The sequence below is a fragment of the Taeniopygia guttata genome, chromosome 3 (assembly GCF_048771995.1).
Source record: "Taeniopygia guttata chromosome 3, bTaeGut7.mat, whole genome shotgun sequence".
In the NCBI taxonomy this organism is placed as follows: Eukaryota; Metazoa; Chordata; class Aves; order Passeriformes; family Estrildidae; genus Taeniopygia; species Taeniopygia guttata.
The window spans coordinates 62,439,355-62,463,113 of NC_133027.1; the positions used below are offsets into that span (position 1 = coordinate 62,439,355).

At 42.7% G+C, this 23,759-nt stretch overlaps 1 protein-coding gene across 6 annotated transcripts in view; it reads left to right on the top strand.

The window, feature by feature from the left end:
- The window catches only part of TAGAP (T cell activation RhoGTPase activating protein), a 46,644-nt gene extending 31,956 nt beyond the window's left edge, over positions 1-14,688 (top strand). For 3 of the 6 annotated variants that reach the window (XM_072926988.1, XM_030268074.4, XM_072926989.1), the window contains 10 exons: positions 6,240-6,281; positions 6,691-6,775; positions 6,885-6,938; positions 7,508-7,574; positions 9,015-9,187; positions 10,243-10,404; positions 10,849-10,958; positions 11,632-11,827; positions 12,255-12,372; positions 12,562-14,688. In XM_072926988.1, the coding sequence (XP_072783089.1) occupies positions 6,749-6,775; positions 6,885-6,938; positions 7,508-7,574; positions 9,015-9,187; positions 10,243-10,404; positions 10,849-10,958; positions 11,632-11,827; positions 12,255-12,372; positions 12,562-13,739 (2,085 nt within the window). In that variant the 5' untranslated portion in view covers positions 6,240-6,281; positions 6,691-6,748 and the 3' untranslated portion in view covers positions 13,740-14,688. Of the gene's footprint in view, positions 1-5,639; positions 6,282-6,690; positions 6,776-6,884; positions 6,939-7,507; positions 7,575-9,014; positions 9,188-10,242; positions 10,405-10,848; positions 10,959-11,631; positions 11,828-12,254; positions 12,373-12,561 lie in introns of those variants that run through there. The other 3 variants (XM_072926987.1, XM_030268073.4, XM_072926986.1) reach the window with 3 other exon arrangements.
- Positions 14,689-23,759: the final 9,071 nt, after the last annotated feature.

Consider the following 23,759-nt stretch of genomic DNA (forward strand, 5'->3'; position numbering starts at 1 on the left):
AATTTCTCCCTTTTTCCTGTCCTGGAAGTGTCACTGTACTTTTGCAAATGTGAATCTGAGGGCCTGGCTGGCCTGGCTCTGGGTGTGGCAGCCCGCAGTGCCCTCCAGTTGTGCTGGCTGGAGCTGGTGCCTGAGCCAGCCCGGCCTTTCCTTGGGCACCTCCACTCCCTGCGTGTCCCTTCCTCCCAGCGACCTCCCGATGCCCTGCAGCAGGAGCCAGAGCCTGTGCCATGAGAAATCCTCTCAGAAATCCTCATAAGGTAGTCATGCTTTAAAATGGGATAGCAGTACAGAAGTGGAGTGTTTATTTAAAACACTAACGGGGCAGCTGTTGCTAGTAGCAACAATATGGCAATCACCAGCTAATATGGAGATGTTTGTTTCGAATTTATCATCTTGATTTTGATGGGCGGCCAAAACTTCACAGAACATTTTATTTTGCAGTGTGTGGATGTGCAAGGACACGGACAGCACATGACAACAAATAATCCTCTCAAAGCATGGGGTCAAATATGCCTAGGGGAGTTCAGCTGTAGTTAGCAGAGTTGTCCCTGGAAATATTTGTTTTGCCTGACACTGCTTTTGCCTGGAGAATGGAATCTAGATGTGCGCTCATAAAAGTTCCTATTCTTGGTGAATTTAGTGGTGTTGAGGACCTGGTTACTGGCAGTTGTACTTATTACTTAGGAAGCAGGTGACAACACAGGAATGACAAACTCACAAGGGCAAAACAATGATGAAGAGTTTGGAGATGTTTCCATCAAATCCCTGGGGCTCAGAGGAAGCCAGCTGGAGAGAAATGATGGGCAAAATCTAATGACTTCTGGTTGTTTCTCTTGGGCATCTATGGTAACAGCTGTGTTGATGGCACTTGCAATGCCTGGAGCAGCTCCCATGCTACCAGGGCAGTGGTAAGGTCTTGCATTGCCAAGCCTGCCTTTCTTTTCTAGTTTTTGTATCAACAGGACACACGTACAATGAAACCCCAAATTACACTTCAGCCAGGTTTTCTTGGTCTTATTATGGACTGGCTCCTAGGATAGTGCCAGTCTACAGATCATATTTAATGTGAAAGTGAGATGACTTATGCCTGAAAAATCACATCCAAGTTAGAATTCAATGTCAAATCCAGGTTCTTTTTTGTTTCCCCTAATTCACATTTTGAGCTCTGAGATAATTTTGGTGCTGAAATTCAAAGCAAAACTGAAGGTGCAGAAACAAGAGATATACCAGCCTACATGGAAAAAGAAATCTAAGAAAATATTTGTGTTTATCCTGAAAAAGCAAAATCAAGATTCAACCCACTCTGTATTCAGTAAGAAGCATAATCTGTCCCTGACGGCAAATGAGCTTGGCAAAAAGTCTGATATCAGTTTCTGATTTGCAAATGAAGAACATAAAGAAGCAAATTAAGTGAAAAACCCGGTGGAGTAACAAAAAAACAAAACAAAACAAAAAAGTAAGCATATCACTTTTCAATATTGTTTGAGTACCTTCAACCAGGAATCTTGCAAAGAACAGATTTCATACTGAATTACACGTTCTCTATTATTTTCATGTAAGCCAACAAACGTTTAGATCTGCATCTGCTCAGTCAGAAATGATGGGCAATTTCAGTTCCCTGATTCCTTTGGGCTAGTCACCTCAGGGAACCAAAGGAATGAGTAATTCCCATATGCCACAGAGATACAATAGCAAGCTGAATGCAGACACAGCCAAAAAGCAGCACAGACCCTTTGGACAAATGGCCCACATGCACCTGACTTCAACAACTAAAGAAGCATCCACTGGACCCTGTCACCTGAGGATGAGTAAAAATCTTTAGAGCTGCTAACTTAGTCCTGTGGGAAGCACCCATGAAAGAATAAACAAATCATACTGCAAAGCAAATGCAACTGAAATTGTGTCATGGGAAGGGCATAGAATACACCCTGTGCTGTATTTATAGTGTTATTTTTTGATTTGTAACTTTTTCCCATGCAATAGTAGCACAGTGTGTAGAAGAGTGGCGCAATCTAACCCACACTGCAATCTAACCTTGATATCTAATTTAGGATAGAAATCAACTGAACAGAGCTGGGAAAAACTGACATTGTGTTTCACTTTCCAAAGGCGGGTTTAGCATGAGCTCAGACACCTGACTATACCTGTAGGAGTTTAGCACCGGCTGGGTTTATGGTTCTTGTTCTGAATTGTTACAGGTAGGAAGTAGAGACTGGTCTGATCAAAGGCCTGTCTGACCTCTTTTCTGTGATCAAACCCTGTACCATGCCTATGCATCCCACAACACACTCTGGAGAGTGGTAGGAAATCAGAGCTGCCTTCAGAAGGCAGCTCATAAATGTGGCCTGTTTCCAGGAACCCACTTGCCACCTTGTTCTTTGAGTACATGGACAGATTGTACAGAGATTTCCCTTCCAAAAATTAACCAACCCAACAGCTTTCTGAGTTTGGCACAACTGCTTTCCTTATTTTGGTAAATGTTCCTATTGTTCCCTGGGGAGACTACAGCTGTGGCAGTGAAGACAAAACTGGAATACAATCCCTTTTCCTCACGGAGAGGCACAGATGAAGGCTCTTTCTGCTCTATATGGGCTTGAAAGGATCCGTGCTCCAGGCGCATTCTGCTGTACCCATCTCACAGCTATGCTCCTGCTGCCTCCTTGCTGGTATGGTAACAGGGCAAAGGAGAGTTTCAGGATTCATTCATATACTCCCTCCTTCCTAAAAGCCATGGTGTCAAACATTTGCAAAAGTAATAGAAATAAACAAAAGTGAGCTGTGGCTGGGGTTTTCCCATTTGTGGTTTGATAAGGAGAGAAGGAAACAGACAGCCTCCAGTCACAGCAGATTTATTTTTTATTTGTTTTTTTTCGCTGTCAACTCCTGACTTCTTTCTGATGCCAACTGATGTTGCTCTTTCATTGCTATGGTCTAGAGTCCCTTGCATAGCCACAGTGTAAGAGAAGAAAAAAGGAGAAAATGCGTAGCTTGACTGGAGCTCACACAAAGGGGAAAATCACTATTTGGTCCATGTTTGCAGCAAGTGCTGTATAAGCCCTCCCTCCAAACACTGGTTGGACAGAGGGCTTGGAAGTGGACCACAAAAAAAGCCATGATCTGGGAGGATAAAGGGGCTGGCTTAGATCAGGGGAAGCAGAGGCATCAAACTGATATCCTGGCTTCTGTAAGGAAAATGCTTCACATCTCAAGGGGAAAATACAGTCCTTAAGAGAGCTGGATCCACCAGCCTTGGCTGCTCTGCAGGACCTCCCTGCTCCTGCTTTCTCTCCAGTGAATGTAAAATACTTCAGCAGAACTGAGGGAAGCATCCTGGTGTACAGGAGGGGAAAAGCTTCTACACGGGCTAGTCCTACAAAACCCTTGCAAATCCACTGCCTCTACCAAGCCTTGATTTTTGTGTAAACACCCGGTGTTTTTGAAGGACAGTGCATTCACTTAGTCAGGGATTGACTGGGAGAAACAAATTGACTGCAAACAATTCCAGGTGTACCCAAGCCACCTGCCAGCTGTTCTCCTTGCCCCAGGGCAGTGGCTGTGGTACAACAAACACACTGCTCTGATGCATTGTGGTGTGAAATCTGTACCAAACTGAGGGAGGAGTGGACCATAGCAAATGCTTCACGTCTGCAGAGCAGAACTGGGAGGTGGAGATGGAATCAGCCTCCTCAGGGAGAGAAGTTGTTTATACAAGGGAACTTAACTTGTAAATATCTTGTATGACAGGCCTTTTCTGTTAATATTCAGGGTGGAGACTGGCTTTGGGCCCTACATCTGTGTTACCTTTTCCATACTGATGGGGAAGCTGTGAAGCTGCTCAGGCAAGTAGGTGTGAGAGCAGCTCTTCTGACCCTGGAAGCCTGTACACAGCTCTGCAGTGTTTGGCAGTAATCAGCATGTGCTTGCTTACTGCTTTTCACAAAACCAGCAAGGATTCCCTCTGTGTTGCCCGTACTATTACTTTGCCAAATGATAGCATTTTAGAATGCCTTCTTATTTGTAATAAAATAGGCTGCTTTAAAGTAATTTTGGTATGATTTAAGTGTTTGTGATACACACCACAAAAGAGACATTAAATAAAGAATGGTAAATGAGGGTAAAAAAATCAAATTGTTTTTCACATGGGCAGGCAGGCCTATACACACACCTTCCACATACAACAGCCATTATATCCCCACAACTGTTAATGGATAAGAACTAATAGGATAGAGATACAGCAGTGTGTGCCAGTGGACAGTCTGGTGATGTGCTATCAATACACCACCCGTTACCATATCTTCTCCTGGGAAGCTCAAAGCCCAGTGCCTGTGTACAGCCGGTGCCAGAACTGTACTCTAAGCTTCTGGGCTGGCTAATAACCATCCATTAAACTCACATTTTCTTCACAAGTCAAACATTTTCCAGATCAACCCCATGTCTTAATCATGAAACAGACTGAGCTCAGAAATACATCTGTGCAGAGTGCTAGAAGTGAGGGCAAGGCAGAATTGAACTGCATAGGTCCCCTCTGAGATACTTAACAGACAGGTATGCTTGGATATACATTTAACATATGTAATGAATAATAGTTGTTTCTTGTTGAGGAATCCCACTGAAACTTTCAGCAGTGGTGCTGCAGCTGCCAAGGAGCCTCAAAAGAAGTTCTCAGGAGAAAGTGATGTAGGATGACAATATTTCTGCAAGAAAAATCAGCTAGAGCAGTGATTAAAAGATCAGTGGTAAATACAGAGGGCTGCAGACTAATTGATTGAGATTGCTGTAAGTTTCAGCCCTAAACAAGTCACCAGACCAGTGACACTACAGGAGCATGGAAATCATGGGCCTCAGGAGAACTTAAAAAGTGACCTATAGCAACTCCTCCCACAAAAACAGAGCAAGTCTCCATTTGCTCTTCTGGACACATCTCTATTGAACCAAAAGTGAATTTTGTGCTTTGGATTTCTACCAGAGTCGAACAGAGATCACCTTTTAATTTCCTTTCTGTTCTCCATGAAACAGGTCAGTACTGCACTGGCCGGGTCTGATGTGGTTACACAAAGAACATCTTTGAAGGTGAATTCAGCAGCAGATGTAGCCATCACATGCATCTGCAAAGCACTGTGCTAAGACAGCCCCATTCACTGCACATGTGAAAAAGAGCATCCATGAGGGAAGCAGCAGAAAGGGCACAGTTTCATAATGTGCTTTCCACCTAAATCCACTACTGAAGAATTCCCAACCCTGACTCTCAGCCTTAAATCCTCCTTTTCACAAGATCAGCAGACTGGCACCCAGAACAAGGTTGTAATTTGCCTCAGTCAATAAATCAATAGAAATAATATAATACATTTAACATCAAATCTTAATGAATTTTCATAATGGCCTGGTAGAGTGAGTGCTGTATTCCTGATATGCCTAAGTTGCAGGGCAGTCAGCAACAGAATGATACAGGTCAAGCAGAGGTAGATTTTTCCTAGATTTTTTAAAAAATCTTTTTAGTTTAATAAAATTTTAATACGTATACACAAATGTATTTTATTAGGATTTATTTTAAACAAGACTTTTTAATGACATATTGTCATACATTACTAAATTACTACATAACACTTTGTCTATAGATGTCCAGTACCTAGATTCTCAAGAACTACTTAGTACTGACAAAATGTGTGTCTACATGTGCTTGTAGACAGTAAACTGTTGCAATTAGCTTTTAAAAATTAATAAGAAACATTTCTGTGAATCTTGTCCATTCCACTGCCTCGTTGTTTTCACTGTTCTTAGTGTAACTTGATCTGGCAGAGTGTTTTTAAACTGCCAAAGCTAATGTCTCTGTGCAGTCAAAGGACACACTGTACCCACTGCCCTTTAATGGTAAAGAGAAGCTGCCCACACTGCAGCCCCCTCTGCACATCTCACTTCGTGCTGGTGATGATAGCTGGAACCTTTACCTGGCAAGTGTCTCATCTTTTCCATCCATAACAACTACCAGAATTTCTTTTTCTTTTCTTTAACGGGGGGAAAACCCAAAAAAAAAGTATCTCCTCTAAAAGGAAAGAGGAAGCCAAAAATTTGGTAGTGTCTTGGTCCTGCCCCATGATGCTTCTTCCTGCCTGTGAATTTCCACCTGCCCCTTCTGCATATATAAGGCAGCACACGTGGTATACACTGTTTAGTCGCCTTCCTCTGTCCAAAGGATTAGTAGCAGTGTGGAGTGATGCTGTTTCTCCTTTCCTCTGCAGTTCACGGGAGGTGAAGGAGCTCTGGCTGGACTCACTTCTTGGGTAAGTACTGCCTTTGAAAAAAATCTGTGGCATCATGGTTGAAATCAGTGGAGAGCTTCAGATGCAGCTGCACAGAGATGTGCAAAAATATACATGGGGGAGAGGTGCACCCACTGCTAAGCATAGCTCGTGGGTAGAGCTGACTGAGCTGCTCAGCCTCGGGTGTGCAGATTAATGACCATACATAGCTGTCACCACTTGCTCACTCTTTGCATGGATTAAAAATGGAAAGCTGTTTTTATTTTATTTTAATCAGGAGGCAGATAGGGCAGAGAAGGGCTTTATAGTTTACTTGTGTGGGAGATCTTGCTGGTTCAGGATCATACACAGTAGATTGGCTTGCAGAGGAGAAAGCCAAGAAGGGTGCAGTTTTACAAGACTTTTTGTCCATTCCCTATTCAACAAACAGGCAAACAAAAGGACTGAAGGAGAATAGACTGTCCAGAGCTCCTCCAATCAAACTCCTAATGAAAGTGTTAAGCAGCTGTAATACTGTGAGTATCTTAATTATTTCAGCTCTGTCAACATAGTGACTTTGAAAAGCCCTGATTTCCAAACCATAGGATTCGGTTACTCACCCAGTGTCTTTGTTTTCTTGCCTAGTCAAAGACACTAAATGCTGGAAACATGGAGAGTCTGATTGAGTGCCAGACAGAGGTAAGCAGCCCTTACATTTTCCTGGATCCTTCTTGGGTACTGGTGTGAGATACCTTGGCAAAGTAGGGGTGACTCCTGCAGTAGCTGCCGGCTGCCTACCTCAGGAGCAGGCAGAGCTCTTCAAAGGCAGCTCTGTGCTGCACCGAGCAGAGGGAGCGGGGCACTGCTGTGGGCAGTCCGTGCATTCCCCTGGCTCACCAGGAGCTTTGCTCAGGGATCTTGAAGGCTTCAAAGCCACCAAGTCTCCCCAGAGGAGTTTGGGAGGAAATTTCCAGTGCTGGGGAGGACACAAAAAAGGAGAATGTTTCCAGCTATGGCCTCTCTAGATCAAAAGTGCAGCTTGAAAGAGTGCAGGGTTGGGACTTGCTGGCACGACTGGGATGTCAGGCTGCAGAGTTTACCACAGACCCCTTTACCAGGGTCAGTTCCGGGCCAAGGCACCTCTTTAGCAGGTGTTGGGCTTGTCTGGTTATTCCCCATAGTCTCCCCAGATTTCTGAAGAGCTGCAGCAACATGCTGGTGGCTCTTGCTACTGTGGCAGCTCTGTAACCCTAACATGCTTTTTGCAGACTGATGCCAAGAAATGTCCCCTGTCAATCCCAGCAGAAACTGAAGACAGACTTTGCCTCTCAAACGGTGAGTTTCAAAAACAAACAGAGGAACTGCCTTCTTATATAACTCTTGCAAGCAGGCACTTGTGCAAAACCACACGAAACTGCCTGCTCCCCCTCCCAGACAGCAAGCCACAGTTCTCATCCAGGAGAGGGCTTAAGCCCTGGAGTGCCACTTATTTGCAAGGTACTTCTTTCCTATATGCTCAGTTGCAGAGGTGACAGTTCTGAGTGCCAGAGGACTTGTATTCCCATTCCCTGGTCCTCAGAGCCAGGTTTCATTGTGCTCCCTGGTAGCAATGGGAAGTAAATGTGTTTCTTTCTCACTCAAGCATTGCCTTTGAGGTGTGGCACTGCAAGTGAGCACTGAGTACTGTACCAGATGTTGCACACCAGAGCAAATAAACCCTCTTGGCAGCAGCACCAGCACTTGTTTTTTCTCACCATGCAAAACCTCAGTAGCTGTAAACAACCCAGAGCAGATCATTAATAGGGCAGGCTCAGATATGGAGCAGATGATAATATCAGACCAGTTTTCAGGAGTATCAGAAGCTAATATTCTATATTACACTATAATGTTAAGTTACTTTCTCGAATTTTTTTAACCCCTACCTACCAAGAGCTTATGCTAAGTCACAAAGAGAGACCCTGATAATTTCTCATCTGGGTAAGACAACTTCATTTTGGAGTAGAAGGCATGACATTTATTGCAAATTTGCAGAAGGCAAATCCTTTAGAAATCTTCCTTGCAAAAGGTTCCTTCTCTCACTGTTTGTGAAAGCAGAAAAAAAGGTGCACCCCTCCCCAACACAACAATTGCCTCCTGGCACTCCTCTTTATGAAGCAGATGCAAAACCCATGCCAAGAGATTTCTAACCATGAAGCCAGTGAGCGCTTATTCTGATGTTCCCATGAGCAGGTGTCATGTTCCACTGGCTGGGGGGCAAACACTAGCTCTAGGAGCGTTGTCATTAGAGCTGGCTCCAGAGCTGGCAGAGCTGGAGCTGTATATTTTCATTTCAGGCTGTGAAAGAGGCCAAAAAGTAGGAGCCCCTTCTACTCTTGCTGTAAGGCTGAGGCACAACCAGACCACATAGTGAAAATTGTTGCCATTGCCAGCTGCCCAAGTGGTGTATCTGCCTCAGAGTTATCAGAGAAACTACTGCAATATCAAATATCTCTATAAATGTTGTCATTTCTATGCCTTGTATGTTCCCACTGTCTAAGAAGAAACGGTGATTAGAGTGCAAAAAACACCCAACCCAAAACAGGAAAGGTGGTGGCCTTAGGGGTATGGCCACAGTTTCACAGTTTAGGCAGTTGTTTCCCTAGCAACCACTTAGTTGTCTCTCAGTTTCTTCCAGTTTGGTTTGTTTCAACACACATCTCTGCACTGCACACAGAGGAAAGACCACATAGTGCTTTGTTGTTTTTTTGATTTAAAATTGATCCCTTTTACTTGCAGCAGATGGAACAAAGAAAAGAAAGAAGGTCATATCCCAGTCATTTACTCTGAGAAAGAGCCTTACCAAAAGAAATTCCTCAGGACAGCTAGACTTGGGTGCCAAAATCACTCTGTTTGGCCATCCTCTGGCACTTATCTGTGGGGAAGATGACACGTTGCCCCAGCCAGTCCAGGTAAGGAGGTACCATATAGTGGAACTGTTTAAAAAGGCCTGGAGTGTCAGGACAAAGGGGGAAATGCCTTCACACTGACAGAGAGCAGGGTTAGATTGGAATTGGGAAGAAATTCTTGGCTGTGAGGGTAATGAGGTCACCCAGATAAGCTGTGGCTACCCCATCCCTAGAAGCCTTCCAGGCCAGGCTGGATGGGACTTGGAGCAACTGGCTCTAGTGAAAGGTGTCCCTGGCTATGGCAGGGGGTTGGAATGAGATGATCTTTAGGGCCCCTTTCAGCCCAAACCATTCTATGATTCTGTAATACCTCTGACTTAAGTGTGAAGCAGGATACCCAATACCTTTGCTGCATCATCCAGGAGATGATTCTGGTGTTTCCCAACACACATGCCCCTGATAAATTCAGGGCCCATCCCAGATGTAGAAAGAGTAAGGTGTGAGGGTTTTGTCCAGCCTACCCAACTTTCACTGGAAGTAACTTGGAGTGTAGAGAACCCAGGACTAGGAATGAAAGATCTGCTTCTTAATATAATCATCTGTGATTTTAAATAAGTAATTTAAATAAATCTTTCAGCAGCATAAACTTCCAAGGATTTCTGTATTTCCATGAAAAACAAGTGTTCAGCTATGGACTGTCACAAAAAAATACCTAAACAATAACTCCTGAATAAAAATGGTCTTGTAACAGTTCTTCCACTGAATTGGCTTTCCCAATAGACATGCATTTGTCTCTACCAAGTAATATTTGCCTGGCTTGTGAGAGAGGGGATGTGAATTAAGATTTAAGCCATCCCTTGCTTTCTTCTAGAAGTAAGTAAGGATGACTCCACTGAAGTTAGTGGAATTCATCAGTTGAAAGAGAAAGTGGATTAAGGGAAAATCAAAACTACTTTCCATGTAATGTACTTTGAGCAAGAACTAGATACTGAACTAATCAGAGTATAGTCTACCTCCAGACAATTTTTCTCCTATTTCTAAAGAAATGTTCACCTGCTAGCTTCCTTCATCCAAGTAACCATTCTTCCTTTCCTGTCTTATTTTTTTTTTCCCTGCAGGATCTCTTAGCCATATTGTATATGAAAGGACCTTCTACTGAAGGGATATTCAGAAAAACTGCCAATGAGAAAGCACGAAAGGAGTTGAAGGAGGACCTAAACAAAGGCGGGAATGTTGATCTGAAAAGCAAATCTGTGCACCTGCTGGCAGTGGTTTTGAAGGTGAGTAATTCTGAGCTACACTGATGGGAGGACATTGCTAATATGCACAGGCCCAATCCAGTGCTCCGAGCTGATCTAGGTGGGACTCGGCTAAAGCCAGAACTAAGTCAGACTGAATTCTTCAAGCTTAAGAAAGTTTGGCCTTTTCCACCTGATTGTCAGTCCTACTTGTTAGGCTGCTGATTTCCTGAGGAAACTCACCTTGTCCTCTTGCTCAGCATCCTCCCGGGGAGCAATAGTGAGATTTTTGATTGAAGGAATAGCAATTGATAGTTGGATCCTGTTACTACACAAGTGCAAGTGCACTTGTGCATTGCACTTGTGCAGTGCTGATGGTCAGGTAGTTCATGTCAACCTGGCTCTTAGAGAGTCCAAGTGACAGTAATATTCTCTCTGTGCTCAGGGATAGTGTCAAAACTTCATCTAAATCTCTTGGCCTTGCAGGACTTTCTCCGAAATATTCCCTCAAAACTCCTATCAGCTGACCTCTATGAGAAATGGATGCAAGCTCTAGAAAAGCCAAGCAAGCAAGAAAAAATTGAAGAATTGAAAGAGTAAGTTTTTCAACCAGGAAATTTTGCAACCAGTGCCATATAATGGAGCGGCTGGTAGAGGATAACAGTGTCTTTCGAAATCAAGAGTCTCATTTAAAAGCCTGCCATTTGTATCAGCTTGCTATTGCTCCATGGAGTTTGGTTTAGAGGGCTCCAGCAGCAGCACTTCCTGAAGTTACTTCAGATTTCTTTATGAAACTATGAATGCAGGAACAGGACAGAGGCTGCAGTGCCTCAGCTAACACGGTCACGGTGCTGTGGGACAGGCACTGACACGGAGCCTTTACATCTGCTGGGGGTGAGGTTGGGAACATGGAGACCACCACTGTGTTCTGCTCTTCAGGAACAGGAGGTGTGGGGGTTGACTGGGAGTGCTTTGAAAGCCCCACAGCACAAGCACAGGCATTGGGAAGCCTCCAGTGACATCTCTTGGCATCATTCTTTCTATTCCTGGACATGTGTTTCCTTTCCACCAAGATCTTGTAATTCAAGGTCTCATAATTAACCACACACTCAGCTGCAGATGGGGATTTCTGAGAGATACAGAGAGCCCATACATGCCCCTTTCTGGAGGAAGTGGTGCCACTCTAAGTTTAATTGAGACTTGCTCAAATCAAGAAGCAGAGGCCGCTGCACCATCAACTAACGTGACATTTTGTTTGTGTTCACGCAGGGTGGCTGACAAGCTGCCAAGACCAAACCTCGTTTTGCTCAAGCTCTTGCTCTCTCTGCTCCACCACATCAGCCAAAATGCCGAGACCAACAGAATGGACTCCAGCAACCTGGCCATCTGCATTGGCCCAAATATGCTGAGCCCAGGGACGGACAGCGCGCTCCCGCTGGAAGTGGAGAAGGAGATGAATGACAAGGTGCCTAAACTCCCTGAGCAGCCACTCCCTCTGGGGCAATTTAGAGCCATGCATAGGGATCCATCCCACTGCCACTGCAGCAGCTGAACAGAACAGCAAAAGCAGAAGCTGCCCTGCAGCCCCTTAAGTCACAGCTCCTGCAGACTTTGCATGTGAAGGGCAAGGGGCACCCGTGGCCATTGTCACCCCTGGGTCCTCGGGCAGCGAGGCCAAAGCTGTGGCTGCTGGTGTTTTGTCTGTATTGGGGCAGATCCATCTGTCTGCAGCATCAGGCCTTATCCCCCATGGTGGACTCACCCTTGGACTTTAAGCCAGGATTTTGGCAGAAGCCCCCTGCTCTGTGTTGTCCTTCCTACAAAGATAGCAGCAGGGTGAGGAAAAAATCTCCAATATGTCTTGACTGAAATGGGCTGTTTTCTGTGTGCAGGTGACAGTGCTGGTGGAGTTCCTCATAAACAACTGCTTGGAAATATTTGAGGGGGACATTGCCTTCCCTGCCTGTGCCTTGGCTGAGGAGTCACCAGAGCACACAGACAGCTCCACAGGTATGAGAATGGACTGGGGATGTCACCAGCTGGGGCTGCTGGGCCAAATTATTGAATTTGATAGGTGAATATATCTGTGGAAACACAGAGGATTCAAGACTGTTGAAGCCCTCTTCTGAATTCTCTCTGTGTAGTTCTCTTTCATCTTCAGCTACTCAGTGAAAACTAATGTCTGCTTTCTCCCCACAGAACAACTCTGTGCAGCTCATCAGAATGACTCTGCCTATGACAGCCCAGATCCTGAAGCAGAAGGCAGCCCCTGTCCCTCTGAAATGAAGGAGGCTAAACGGAGGAGTGCTACTGTGTGCAGAAAGTGTCCAACAAATATCTCTGCCCCTTCCCTGACTAATTTCAGAAAGGACATCAGTACAATGGACAGGAGGTACTCAGAGTCAGACCTGTCCTTCCAGAACTGCCTTGATGACACAATAAGGAAACAAAGGCTAAACAAAAGTGAGGACAATTTTCCAATTCAGCAGAAACTTCTATGGATGGAGGCACTGGAGGAACGTCTTGCAGGCTTACCTTCACAATTATCAACTGACTCTCTACCCAAAACATCCTCCAGTTGCTCCCTGGAGAGCTCTGATGGCTCAGTTTTCACAAGCTCCCCAGTAGTTTCACCCTCTAGTCCCAAAAAAACCTTTCTAAATAGGCCTCAGTCCTTTTCCACCAAAGCCACCAAAGACTGCAGTACACCTAGCAGAGAGATCAAAAAACATTCCATGTCATTCTCTTTTGCAAACCGCAGGAAAACACTAATAAAAACCCAGAGTTGGGGGCCTGGAAAACCCATGTTTTTTCAGAGGGACAGTTTCACAAAGAAAGAAGATCAGTTCTCCAGTAGAATTATCCAGGAGGGCAGCTGTAATGATGACAAACTATTGCCTGTGGAACGTCAGCAAAGGCTCCGTCTCAGGTCAGTCGATGAAGTCTTCAGAGAGGTAGACCAGAAAAACCCTAGAAGACCTCCCTCTTATGAAGAGGCTGTTAAAAACTGCCTGGCCAGTAAAGTTCCCTCCCAAAATCTCACGGTTCAGACTCTGAGATTAGCAGCGTCAAACCAGGATGTTTTTCTTCCTGATCCATGCAGCCACAGTGCACAGGACACAGCATATATGGATCTGAGGGATCTACGCAGTGCCAGAGTTTCTGCAACAAAGGATTCTGACATGGAAAGTGAAACCTTCAGCATCACTGTGGGAGCAAACTCCCGTGTGAATTTACCTGTGACCCCAGGAGTCTACCGGATGAGAGCCATGTCTGAGTCCTATCAAAAGAACAAACTTGAATATGTGGCTCACAGGTGCAGCCAACCTGTTTTTGAGGTAGAGCAGATCCAGTATGCTAAGGAGTCCTATGTTTAAAAAGCCTGTCCTTCCTCTTTGCACTGTACAAAGTAAATATTGTAAAAATAGACATCTTGTTAATCATTTGTCGGATTTTAATTTCAAGAGACAAAGAACAATCTAGTGCTGCATGAACTTTTTTTCCCTGAAGTGTCAGTAATCTTGACATGTCACATCCTTTCACCACAAGAGTTGTTGCTGGTGAAGACCTGTGTATCATTGTGTAAAAATGTAAGTGTGCTGTACATAACCTGTTGTATGGGAAGAGTAGTTAGCAGATGATAAACAGTGTTGTATTTGTTTTCCTCAAATGACAATTACAAGGTTGGCAGGTCCAAAACCTGTCTCACTTTTTGTTTTCTGTATGGTCACAGACTCTGTACCATTTTTTGTGTGTGTATGCGTGCCAGGCTGATGCAGTGCTTTGCTGATTTTCTGCATTAAATGTGGGCTGGCAGTTACCTTAATGGGGGAAGAGCTATTCTGTCATATAAGCCATTTCAGCACTCTTCCATAAACCCCCTGTACCTGCTGCCATTCCATCTTCCTGCTTGCTGGTGATAAGAATAATCTGACCACTAAGCAGCATAGTGTTGTACACTGAGCCTGGGGTTAGAGCCCCGTGTGGTCATTATGGGAATGTATGAAGTAACCCTCATGTGTCCTGAGGTGCTTTTAGACTAGCTAAACTGGACAGGCAAAGAAAGGAAAAGCAAGAAAGAAAAAAGGAAAAATTAACAAAAACTCCTATAAGGAAATATTCTGGATTCCAGATTTAAATAGTTATAGTTCATTAAAAAAAAAAAAAAAAGACAAAAAAGAAAATCCTAGGTGGTGTCCTTATAAACTTGTAAAAATGACTGGAAGTGCAATGTGCTTTTATGGGTCAGCATAGCCTTAAACCAGAAGCAGGGAGACATTTTTCTCCTGTGTAACTTCACTACAATAAAACATTTTTCTGCATGAATGCTTAAGTGTCCATTGTCTGATTTTAAAATATCCAGGCCCTACATGTACTGTACCTACTTTTCTATAGGTGCTGCAGATCTGCTTGAATGAAGTAGCACAGCTGAGTAGCAGGAAGCAAAGTAAATGCTCAGCAGTATCACTGCTATTGTTGTAAAAGGCTGCAGGCTACAAATCCCTCTCTGTCAGGAAAACAATTTAAGCTAGCATGTAACAGCAGCTAAGCTGCAAAGAGGTGATGCTGCTCCAAAAGTGAAACACATTAAAAATAGCATGCCATCTTCTCAGGAATTATGTTTTTCAGGTGTAGGTGTTTCCAGGACACAGAGAAAAGGGAAGGTGTGTGCCTGACTTGACAGAAGAAAGGATGAAAAGAACCATATTGGTAGGCTGCAACTAGAGAAAAACATCACTTCTCTTGGCCACCCAAAAAGTGGCACTCTGCTTCCAAGCAAGCTGAATGAGAGGGCTCTGATGAAAAAGGTGTTTACCTTTTTCTAGAAACTGCATCTCCTGGGCCACAGAACCAGTGAGGCTTGAGATCCTCCAAGCAGGGTCAGATGAAACAGATTGCCCAGGATTGTGTCCAGACAGTTTTTTAGTATTTCCACAGATGGAGGCTCTGCAAAATCTCTGGACAATCTATTCCTGTGTTTGACCAGACTCACATAGAAAAAGTGTCTCCTTGCATTCAGATGGAAATTGATTGTTTTTTGATTTGTGCCCACTGCCTCTTGTTCTGTGTTAAGTGGAACTATATTTTTCTTGTGTAAAAAATACATGTAGGAATGTGACCCCTGTTGACGGAGTAAACAAGTTACCCTTTGTCCCCTTAAAAAGGAAAAAAGCCCAGAAGTTTCTCTCCTCAATTTGGTTAAAATACACCTCATAGGACCTTGGGGACTTCACCTCAAACTTAAGGATACCTAATTGGAGAGGAGCCAAAAAGTCCCGCCTAAGCAATTCACAAGAAAAAAGAGAACAAAAGAAGAAAATCACTTTTGTGAAGTGTTTTAGCAGGAGCAAGAACCTCATGCCCTGACTTGGCTTTTCTCTGTAAAGAGCTTTTTTATTTTTGCTTTTTTTTTTTAACTTTTTGTTTCCAACACTGTCACAGGAGCCATCCTGCTTATTTTATGCCACCTGAGGTAGCTGAGCTATCAGGGGTATAATGCTTATCTCTGAGAGCTTATAAGACCAGGCTCAAAGAGAAGAAGCATTAAACACAGGCATCTTACCCACATGGCACAAGTATGAAGAGATTGTCCATGTCCAGTGGAAGGGCTCAGAAGCCACAAAACAGAAAACACAAACCTTGAAATGTAATCAAAACCCAATACAGCTCCTTCTTTGTTAAGTGACTCATTCTTTTTTGACTGTGAGAAGACTAAGTCTCCCAGGAAGATTCCTGCTCTGAAACCACACCAGAAAACCCAGAGTGAATAAGCACAGTCACTTCACCAGAGATAAGTCTAAGGTGTCTAGGAAGTCTAAGGAAGTCTAGGTCTAAGGTGTCCTAAGGCATATATGACAATCCCACTCAGAAAGCTTACCTCAGCTTAAATATTCAGTACAGATGAGTCTAAATCTTCCAGCTCCTGGATAAGAAAGACCATTTGGAAAAGATCACCTTCAACTGGTGAAGGAAAAAGAAGAGAGAGAAGCTCTACAAATTGTTTACATAAAAGGGCTAAGGTGAAGGAGTTGTACAGAAGAGTGGCCTAGTCCCCCTTATCCTGCTCTTGCATTTCTTGGAAACACCATGATTAAAAAAAATCTGAATGTAAACAGACCCTAAAAGATATTTATCTCCTCACTGGCAGATAACTTTTGACTTCCTTCATCCCTTCAGACTTGGCTGTTTAGTCAGCATTATTTTCATGTCATGTCTCTCCATAAAAGTGATTTTTCTTCTGTACAGGCAGATAAGAGACTTCAAAAGACTAGAATGACACAGGAAGTAGAGGCCTTTGCTTTAGCACTTGCTTATTTGCCTTTGGCTCAGAAAACCATTTCATCACGCTACCAGTCCACCCTCCCTCATCCTAGGATCTAGACTAACTACCCTGGATTCCAAGAGTAAGGTCTTCTAACTCATATATCCAACAAGTCGATTATCTGTTTTACAAGTGCTGTACCAAAGCTGCCTTTGACTCCTCAGCCAGAAAGATCAAACACTCGTTTACAACTGGGTCAACTGGAGATGGATTTTGGTAGAAGAGTTGAATGATGACAGTCAGCCTCCCACTCTTCACAAATTTCTCCATCATCAGTATTGCACCACTTGCTTCACACACAGTTTTCTAATTAAATTTCATTAAGACATTCCAAACATGAATTTGGAGGTAGGACTGGAAGAGGGAAAAAACTAATATTAAAGAAGAAAATCCAAGCCATTGCCTCATAAAGCAATGCTGGGATTAAGGCTGGTGATGCAGCTTGAATTCAGTCCCTTATGTTTGCATCCTGCTGTTGTCTTCAAACACATGGTACACGCTGTTCTTCCCCACAGGATGCACCTGCACTGGTAAGGAATAAAGGTTGTGCAGCAAAGGAGAAAATTTTAATTTTTACGTTCTCCAGTACAGTTTGCCTAGCAGGCATCCATGTTTTGGACATACAGCTATGTCTCATTTGCTAGGATTTGAAAGAACAAGTAGAAGAACAAAGGAGTTCCTCATAGAGTACCTCCTTCCATGTTGTGCACCAGAAAGTTGCAAACCTGCTCCCTGCCACTTGAATTAGGATGGCAGAGAGAAAAGGGGTGATGGTATCAATTCTATGTCCAAACATTAGTGAAGATTGAGAGAAACATCATGCCTGCAGGTTGTTATACATTCAGACTGCAAGCATTCAAACACTCAGGTGCAGACCACAGATGTAGACACATAGATTTATTTATCTGTATGCAAGGCTTATATTTATGTATGTTTGTGCTTCATCTTCTGCACAGTCTGAAGAGAATGAGGCACAGGCTCTCTGTGTATCATTTCTGTGGGTTTCTGGGACTGAAAAGAGTGCAGGTAGAACACAGCTGTCTGAAATAAGGTGTCCCTTCGAGCCATTTGGATATCTTAGGACCATAGCAATGTTCTAAGACATCAAAAGTGGATACAATCCCAGATACTTTGGTTGTAAAATTCTTTCCCAAAGTCTTCTCTGTCTGTGATGTAAGCTTAGACTCCCACCTCACACATACATGATACATTTAGATACCTTGAATGTAGGTCTCTATAATCTAGGGCCGACATTTTTACTGCCACCAGAGAAGCAGTAATATTTGGGATTTTAGGCAACATCTAAGCCTTTGAGAAAAGCCTTCTTGAGCTTAGGCTCTCATGCTTACCCCCATCCCAGAGTTTGTAGAAAACTCTGACTCAGACCATTTCTCTTCTCCATTCCTACCTTTTATCTCTGCCTCATTTTCATTGCCTTGCCATTCCCAACCTTCATTTCTGACCTCATCCAGTTATTTCTCATTTAATTGAATAAGCCCCAACCTCTGTCTTGCACTCAAAGTCCCCATTTAATTTCCTCTCCATCCCTTGACCCACTTCTCTCAGTCAGCCAGTTTCAGTTTATGCCTATCAATTCTTCCACATTTTCCCATCTTATCTGCACTGGTTGTTATTGCAATAAGCCTCACCAAAGCTCATCTAGCCCCAGTCTCACCCACATTCCCCGCCTTGTTATAGTCTCTGTAAATACAGAGCATCAGAATGAGAAAAGGAAAATCCCTTCAAGATTTTCCTACAAGGAAAATCCTATAGCTACAAGGAAAAAAAAAAAAAAAAAAAAAAGAAAGAGGTCCTTAAATTTTTGGGATTTCAGCAAGCAGTCTGCACATCTCTTGTGTGGAAATATGGGCTGTAAGCTATGATGGAAGGACATTTGGAACTAGGTTAAGGTGAAATAATGAGTCAAAATAAGCCACTGCCCCTGTGCTTCATGAAACCAATGCACCAAGTATGATGTAAGGGGTATTTTAAGTAGTTTGCTCATGTTGTCTGAGAACAGGCATTGTCAGCAAATTTTTTTCTGCCTCTGCAAGCAAGGTCTTGGGGGAGAAGCCTTCTCATCTGCCTGACCTCTTCTCAAAGCTATTATCTGAAAGGCATTTATTTCTGGGAACTGTGAAAACTAAAGAGATAATGAATTCACACCTGAGGAAGAACAACTTCTAGCCACTTAGTAATGATGTACAAGATAATTGTTACTGCCATGGTCACTTTCTGTAATAACTGCCTTAATATAACCCAAGAACCAGTGGTTCTGTTCTGGACAGTCACAGTGCGACTCTACGTCAGATCTTTCTTCTCTATCTTCCTCCCATGATTACTACCTGTGTACCCTAGGCACAAGATGCCACACTGATGTAATGTTTGCTGGTACAAACCCATGGAAAAAATATTAGTGGACAGAATTACACCAACCTTGTTGAACACTCTTTGTATTTCATATTTACCTCTTTACAACATGAACAGCTAGGTTTTACTTTTGTGTGTGTGCATTTGGCTCTTCAGAGTTCCTTATCCAGAGTATCCAGTTTGATGAAATAGAATTTGAAATCTTCTTCTTTGGACATCATGTAACTGGACAAGACTGCATACCCTGCATTGACAGGTAGTATTAGGGAATGTAGAGCATCCTGTTGGTCACCCAGAACTCTGCTGCTTTTGAAACTGAACCACACTGTAGGATGTGATTGTGGTCCACAATTCTGACACTTATAATAAAGCCAAGAACTTTGGAGGTTTTTCTTTTCTTTTTTTTCTTTTCTTTTCTTTTCTTTTCTTTTCTTTTCTTTTCTTTTCTTTTCTTTTCTTTTCTTTTCTTTTCTTTTCTTTTCTTTTCTTTTCTTTTCTTTTCTTTTCTTTTCTTTTCTTTTCTTTTCTTTTCTTTTCTTTTCTTTTCTTTTCTTTTCTTTTCTTTTCTTTTCTTTTCTTTTCTTTTCTTTTCTTTTCTTTCTTTTCTTTTCTTTCTTTTTTTTTTTTTTTTAATAATGGGATTGTATCTCTTCAGCCTTTTGCTTAGAACTAGATCTCTAATTTCTTCTAACACTAAAGCCAAAACAGATAGTTTGGGGATTCTGCTTGGGTTATGTATACTTTAATGTTAAAAAGCTAATATTGATGTTAAAAGCTAATAATAAAATTATTGCTTCGTATCTCGGTTCCATACTGTCAGGAGTTCCACACTGACAGTTTTTATGTATGGCTCCTCTTGTAATATTGCTATCAAATGTCTCCAATTTGAGCATGAAGAAGTATCGCAGCTGATAAAAACCCCATCTGTGTTGTTTTTTATTTAGGAATAGGAGTTCTTATTTCTGTACTGACTGTTCTGGTTTTGGTGCTGATACATCACAGGAGGTCAGGTGGTTTGCTGCAGCACCACACCAGGTTATTCCCAAGTTGTCTCATTCCTTGCCCATAAACTGCAAGTGACAATTTCAGCTTCCCATTGTACCCAGGCAGTTCTCTTAACCTGAGAAGAAAATATTACTTTTTACTACAGTGAGGCTACTTGGCTATCACAGAGGTGAACTCTGAACAAATAAAACCATGATGCTACTCTGGTAGCATGTGGCAGACCACAGTTAGTGTGGCTATCGTGTGTTTCCAGGAGGACAATTTCTGACTACAGGAAAAGGAAACCCTCCTTGGGTAGGCGTTCTGGTTACATTTTTCTCTGAATTTTGTTAGCAGTCGGTCTTTATCACATGTGTCATCAGAACAGAGTGAGAACTTCAGATGATCTTCTGAAAGTTAAAAATTCAGAAGAGGGAGCAATTTTTAAATAAAAATCTGACAATGATAGAGAAAAAGGTCCATGGATAAAGGGCAACCACTTTTGCAGAAGTGATGTAATCCTCATATGGACAGCTGACTGTCATGTAGGTAGCTGTCTGCAAGTATCTGTGGATGTTAGGTAAAAAATTGCTTTTCTGCCTCTATGTTATTAAGAAATGCTAATTGTCTAATAATTTTTTTCTATAAATACATTGCTTTTATTGTTTTAATCAGTCTTTACCATTCACTGTCATAAATACATCAATCTCACTTCTGAGTGAAACCCATTCCAAGTTCTACCTATTCTTCTACAAAGGGAGAGGAAAACATTATTTTCTGTTTCTAACCTGAAGTGGCAGCATCTGCACAAATAGTTCACAAATTCTAAACACGGCTTACTCAGTTGAGCTCTGCCTCCTCTGCTAGGTAATAATATGAAAAGGTTTCTATGAAGGGTTTCACACTTTCTAAACAAAACATACTCTTCAGCCAACAAGTCTATTTACAGAACTACTCCAACGGCTGCTCAAAGCTCTTCCTTCCTACAGCCCACAAACCTCCCACCAACTTCCCTGACAAATGCAACAGTTCATGTTCAAGCCCTGCAACTTCAGTATCCCACAGGTTATGCTGAAAATTATAAAACTGTACTAAAAAAAAACCAAAAAACCAAAATCCAAGCAGTTTTCAAGTCAGGTGATCAGAGAAGATGGTTTTACAACACAGATTAGAGATTTTTCTGTTTTTCCACATGCTTGCTGCACAGTCTTTGGCCATGAAATTCTCTCTTCATCATAAAGATTTAGAAAGTGCACCTGTGCAGCTCTGCCTGTGATTCACCTACCAGATTTCTTCAGCACAACTGGTGACCAGGTGAGAAAGCAACCACAGTATCATTCAACGACTTTGCAAGGCGGTACTCTGAGGAATACACAATGTTACACAATACAATACAGAGATGCACACCCATATTATGAGCTACAGACACCAGAAGGCATGGCATTTGAGTGTCATCCTTGGGTGTGAGAAAGGGCAGAGCAGCCACTAGTTCTCCATAAGTCATCAGGCGGATGATTTTGAGATAAAGACCAGAGACTTGTAGTTAGGATGTTCACCATCTGGGTCTGCTTTTTCCAAAAGGCCTCCTACCCAGTGTAGTTTTTGGACTGTGCAGTTTATCTCAAATTAAGCATGAGTGATGCTGACCTGCCTCCCAGAGATGTTATAAAGGGCAACTTATATCAAGATGGAAAAACACCAAGAATACAGTGAAGGAGCAACTGTGCAAGACTACAGTGAAGAAGCAGATCTGTCTTGTTTATTACTCTGCAAGTTTAGTGCAGTTGAACAATTGGCCTCAATATATATAGGGAGATGCAAAAGAAGGCAGAGCTTCCTGAGGCAAAAAGATGGGGTGAGAGAGCCCTGTTCAAGGCACAGGGAGGTAAGAAGGGGCTGGAGCAGGATAACAGCACACAGTCCATTTGACCTTAAATAGGAAGGTCGTCAACAATTGATTTTCCATTTGATAGTCTAATGAATGATAGTTTAGAATTCAGCGTGCTCCACTCTTTAACGTGCTTTATCACGCTTTCATCATTTTTTTCTAGTCACTCTCTCTGAAAGCACATGGTGGCAAAAGGCAAGAATGCAGCCCCAAGAGCAGGCACGCTGAAAAACAAAGCTTGTGGGGAGCATGAGGAAAAGGCAGCCTAGGGAAAATGGTGCTGAGAGTCAGAGGTGGAGTGTAGGGGGAAACAGCATTGTAAATTTTGTCTGGAAACCATGATTAATAAATTCTGTTTTTTCACTAGTATTGGAGAAATTAAGGTCTTGAGAACTGAAACTTTCTAGTCCTGCCCAACCCCACAAACTCAGAACTGGAGTCAAGAGGAAGCTGTGCTTCTACACAGAAAAGGAAGCTTAATAATTTGGGTTGAAGATATGAGTGACGGGATCTCCTTTCTTTTCTATTAATGTTTATGTATCATTATTAACAACCCTTGTTAAAAAATATTGATGTCACCAGCAGAACTGAAGTTTAGCTCCAGTATTTATTTTTCCTTCTGTGTCTCTAATCTGTCAAAACTCCCAGCTTGGCACATTATAATTTTCTAAAGCTGAGTATTTCCCTGTTGGGACCAGGCCTGTTTATTTCTGATGCACTGAGCCCAGCACCCATGAACAGCAGCAAAGACACCATGGGCTGGCAGCCACCAGTGGTACAATACTGACAGAATATTTGCTAATTCTCTCTGATCATGTCACTGCAGCAAGTTGAAACAGGTCTCAGGGTACTTCTATTAATTGTTTTCTCGCAGCATCAGGACAAATAGTACATATACACCTCACTTGGGCTCTGTGATTTTTTCATCTTTGCTGTCACACTGATGTCCATGTCTGTACTCCTTGTAATTCCATCAGACATCTCAGGGCATTGATTAGCAGTGGCATGATGATTTCTGGGATTTTCAAGGCTATTTCAACCATCTCCATCCCTGGAGATTTTCAAAAGCTGGCAGGAGAAGGTCTTGACCAATCTGATCTATCTTTGAATTTCTCCTATCTTAGGCAAGAGGGTTACACTAGAGACCTCCAGAGTCCTTTTCAGTCTAGATTGCTCTGTGATTCTTTGATGTCTACTTGAAAGCAATGGCATTTTGGCCTCAATTAGAGTTGCTTTCAAGACTGGGAGATCCACGCCTTTAACTGCAGGCTCAAGGGGGTAAGACTCACAGATTAAAGTTCCATTTCAGGACCATGGAGAACCAAATCTAACTCAAATTTCATATAATTACAAAGTTTTACATCAGGGAAGAATTCCTGTGATTTTATAAGCAGCCATGGTCCTCCTCCAGACAGAAGACAATGCTCTAGCAAGGCATTATGCCCCTCCCTGTCCTTTTTGAACAATTAAACATTATGGCTAGATCCATAAACCTCCTTCCTTTCTTAATTATGAAATGCTGCAGAAAGCTAAGATGGTGAAAACTGGACTCAGCTAGTCTGCTCAGCATTGTATTGTGTAATGAACTGTGGTGCAAGGTCTCCCAGTGTAGCAACATCCAAGCTACGGCTCCAAGAAAACCCGGGCTCAGCACTGCAGATCCCTCATATTGTATTTCAAGGTGCCATTCACTAGTTACAGGTGCATCCCAAGTGCTGCAAGAAATAGTGGATGTACATCTTCTGTTACTACACACTGACACCTTCACATTTGTTTTGCTGTGAATAAACTTGTTCCGCATCCAAAAAAAGAAAACCAAGGGCATGCCATAAG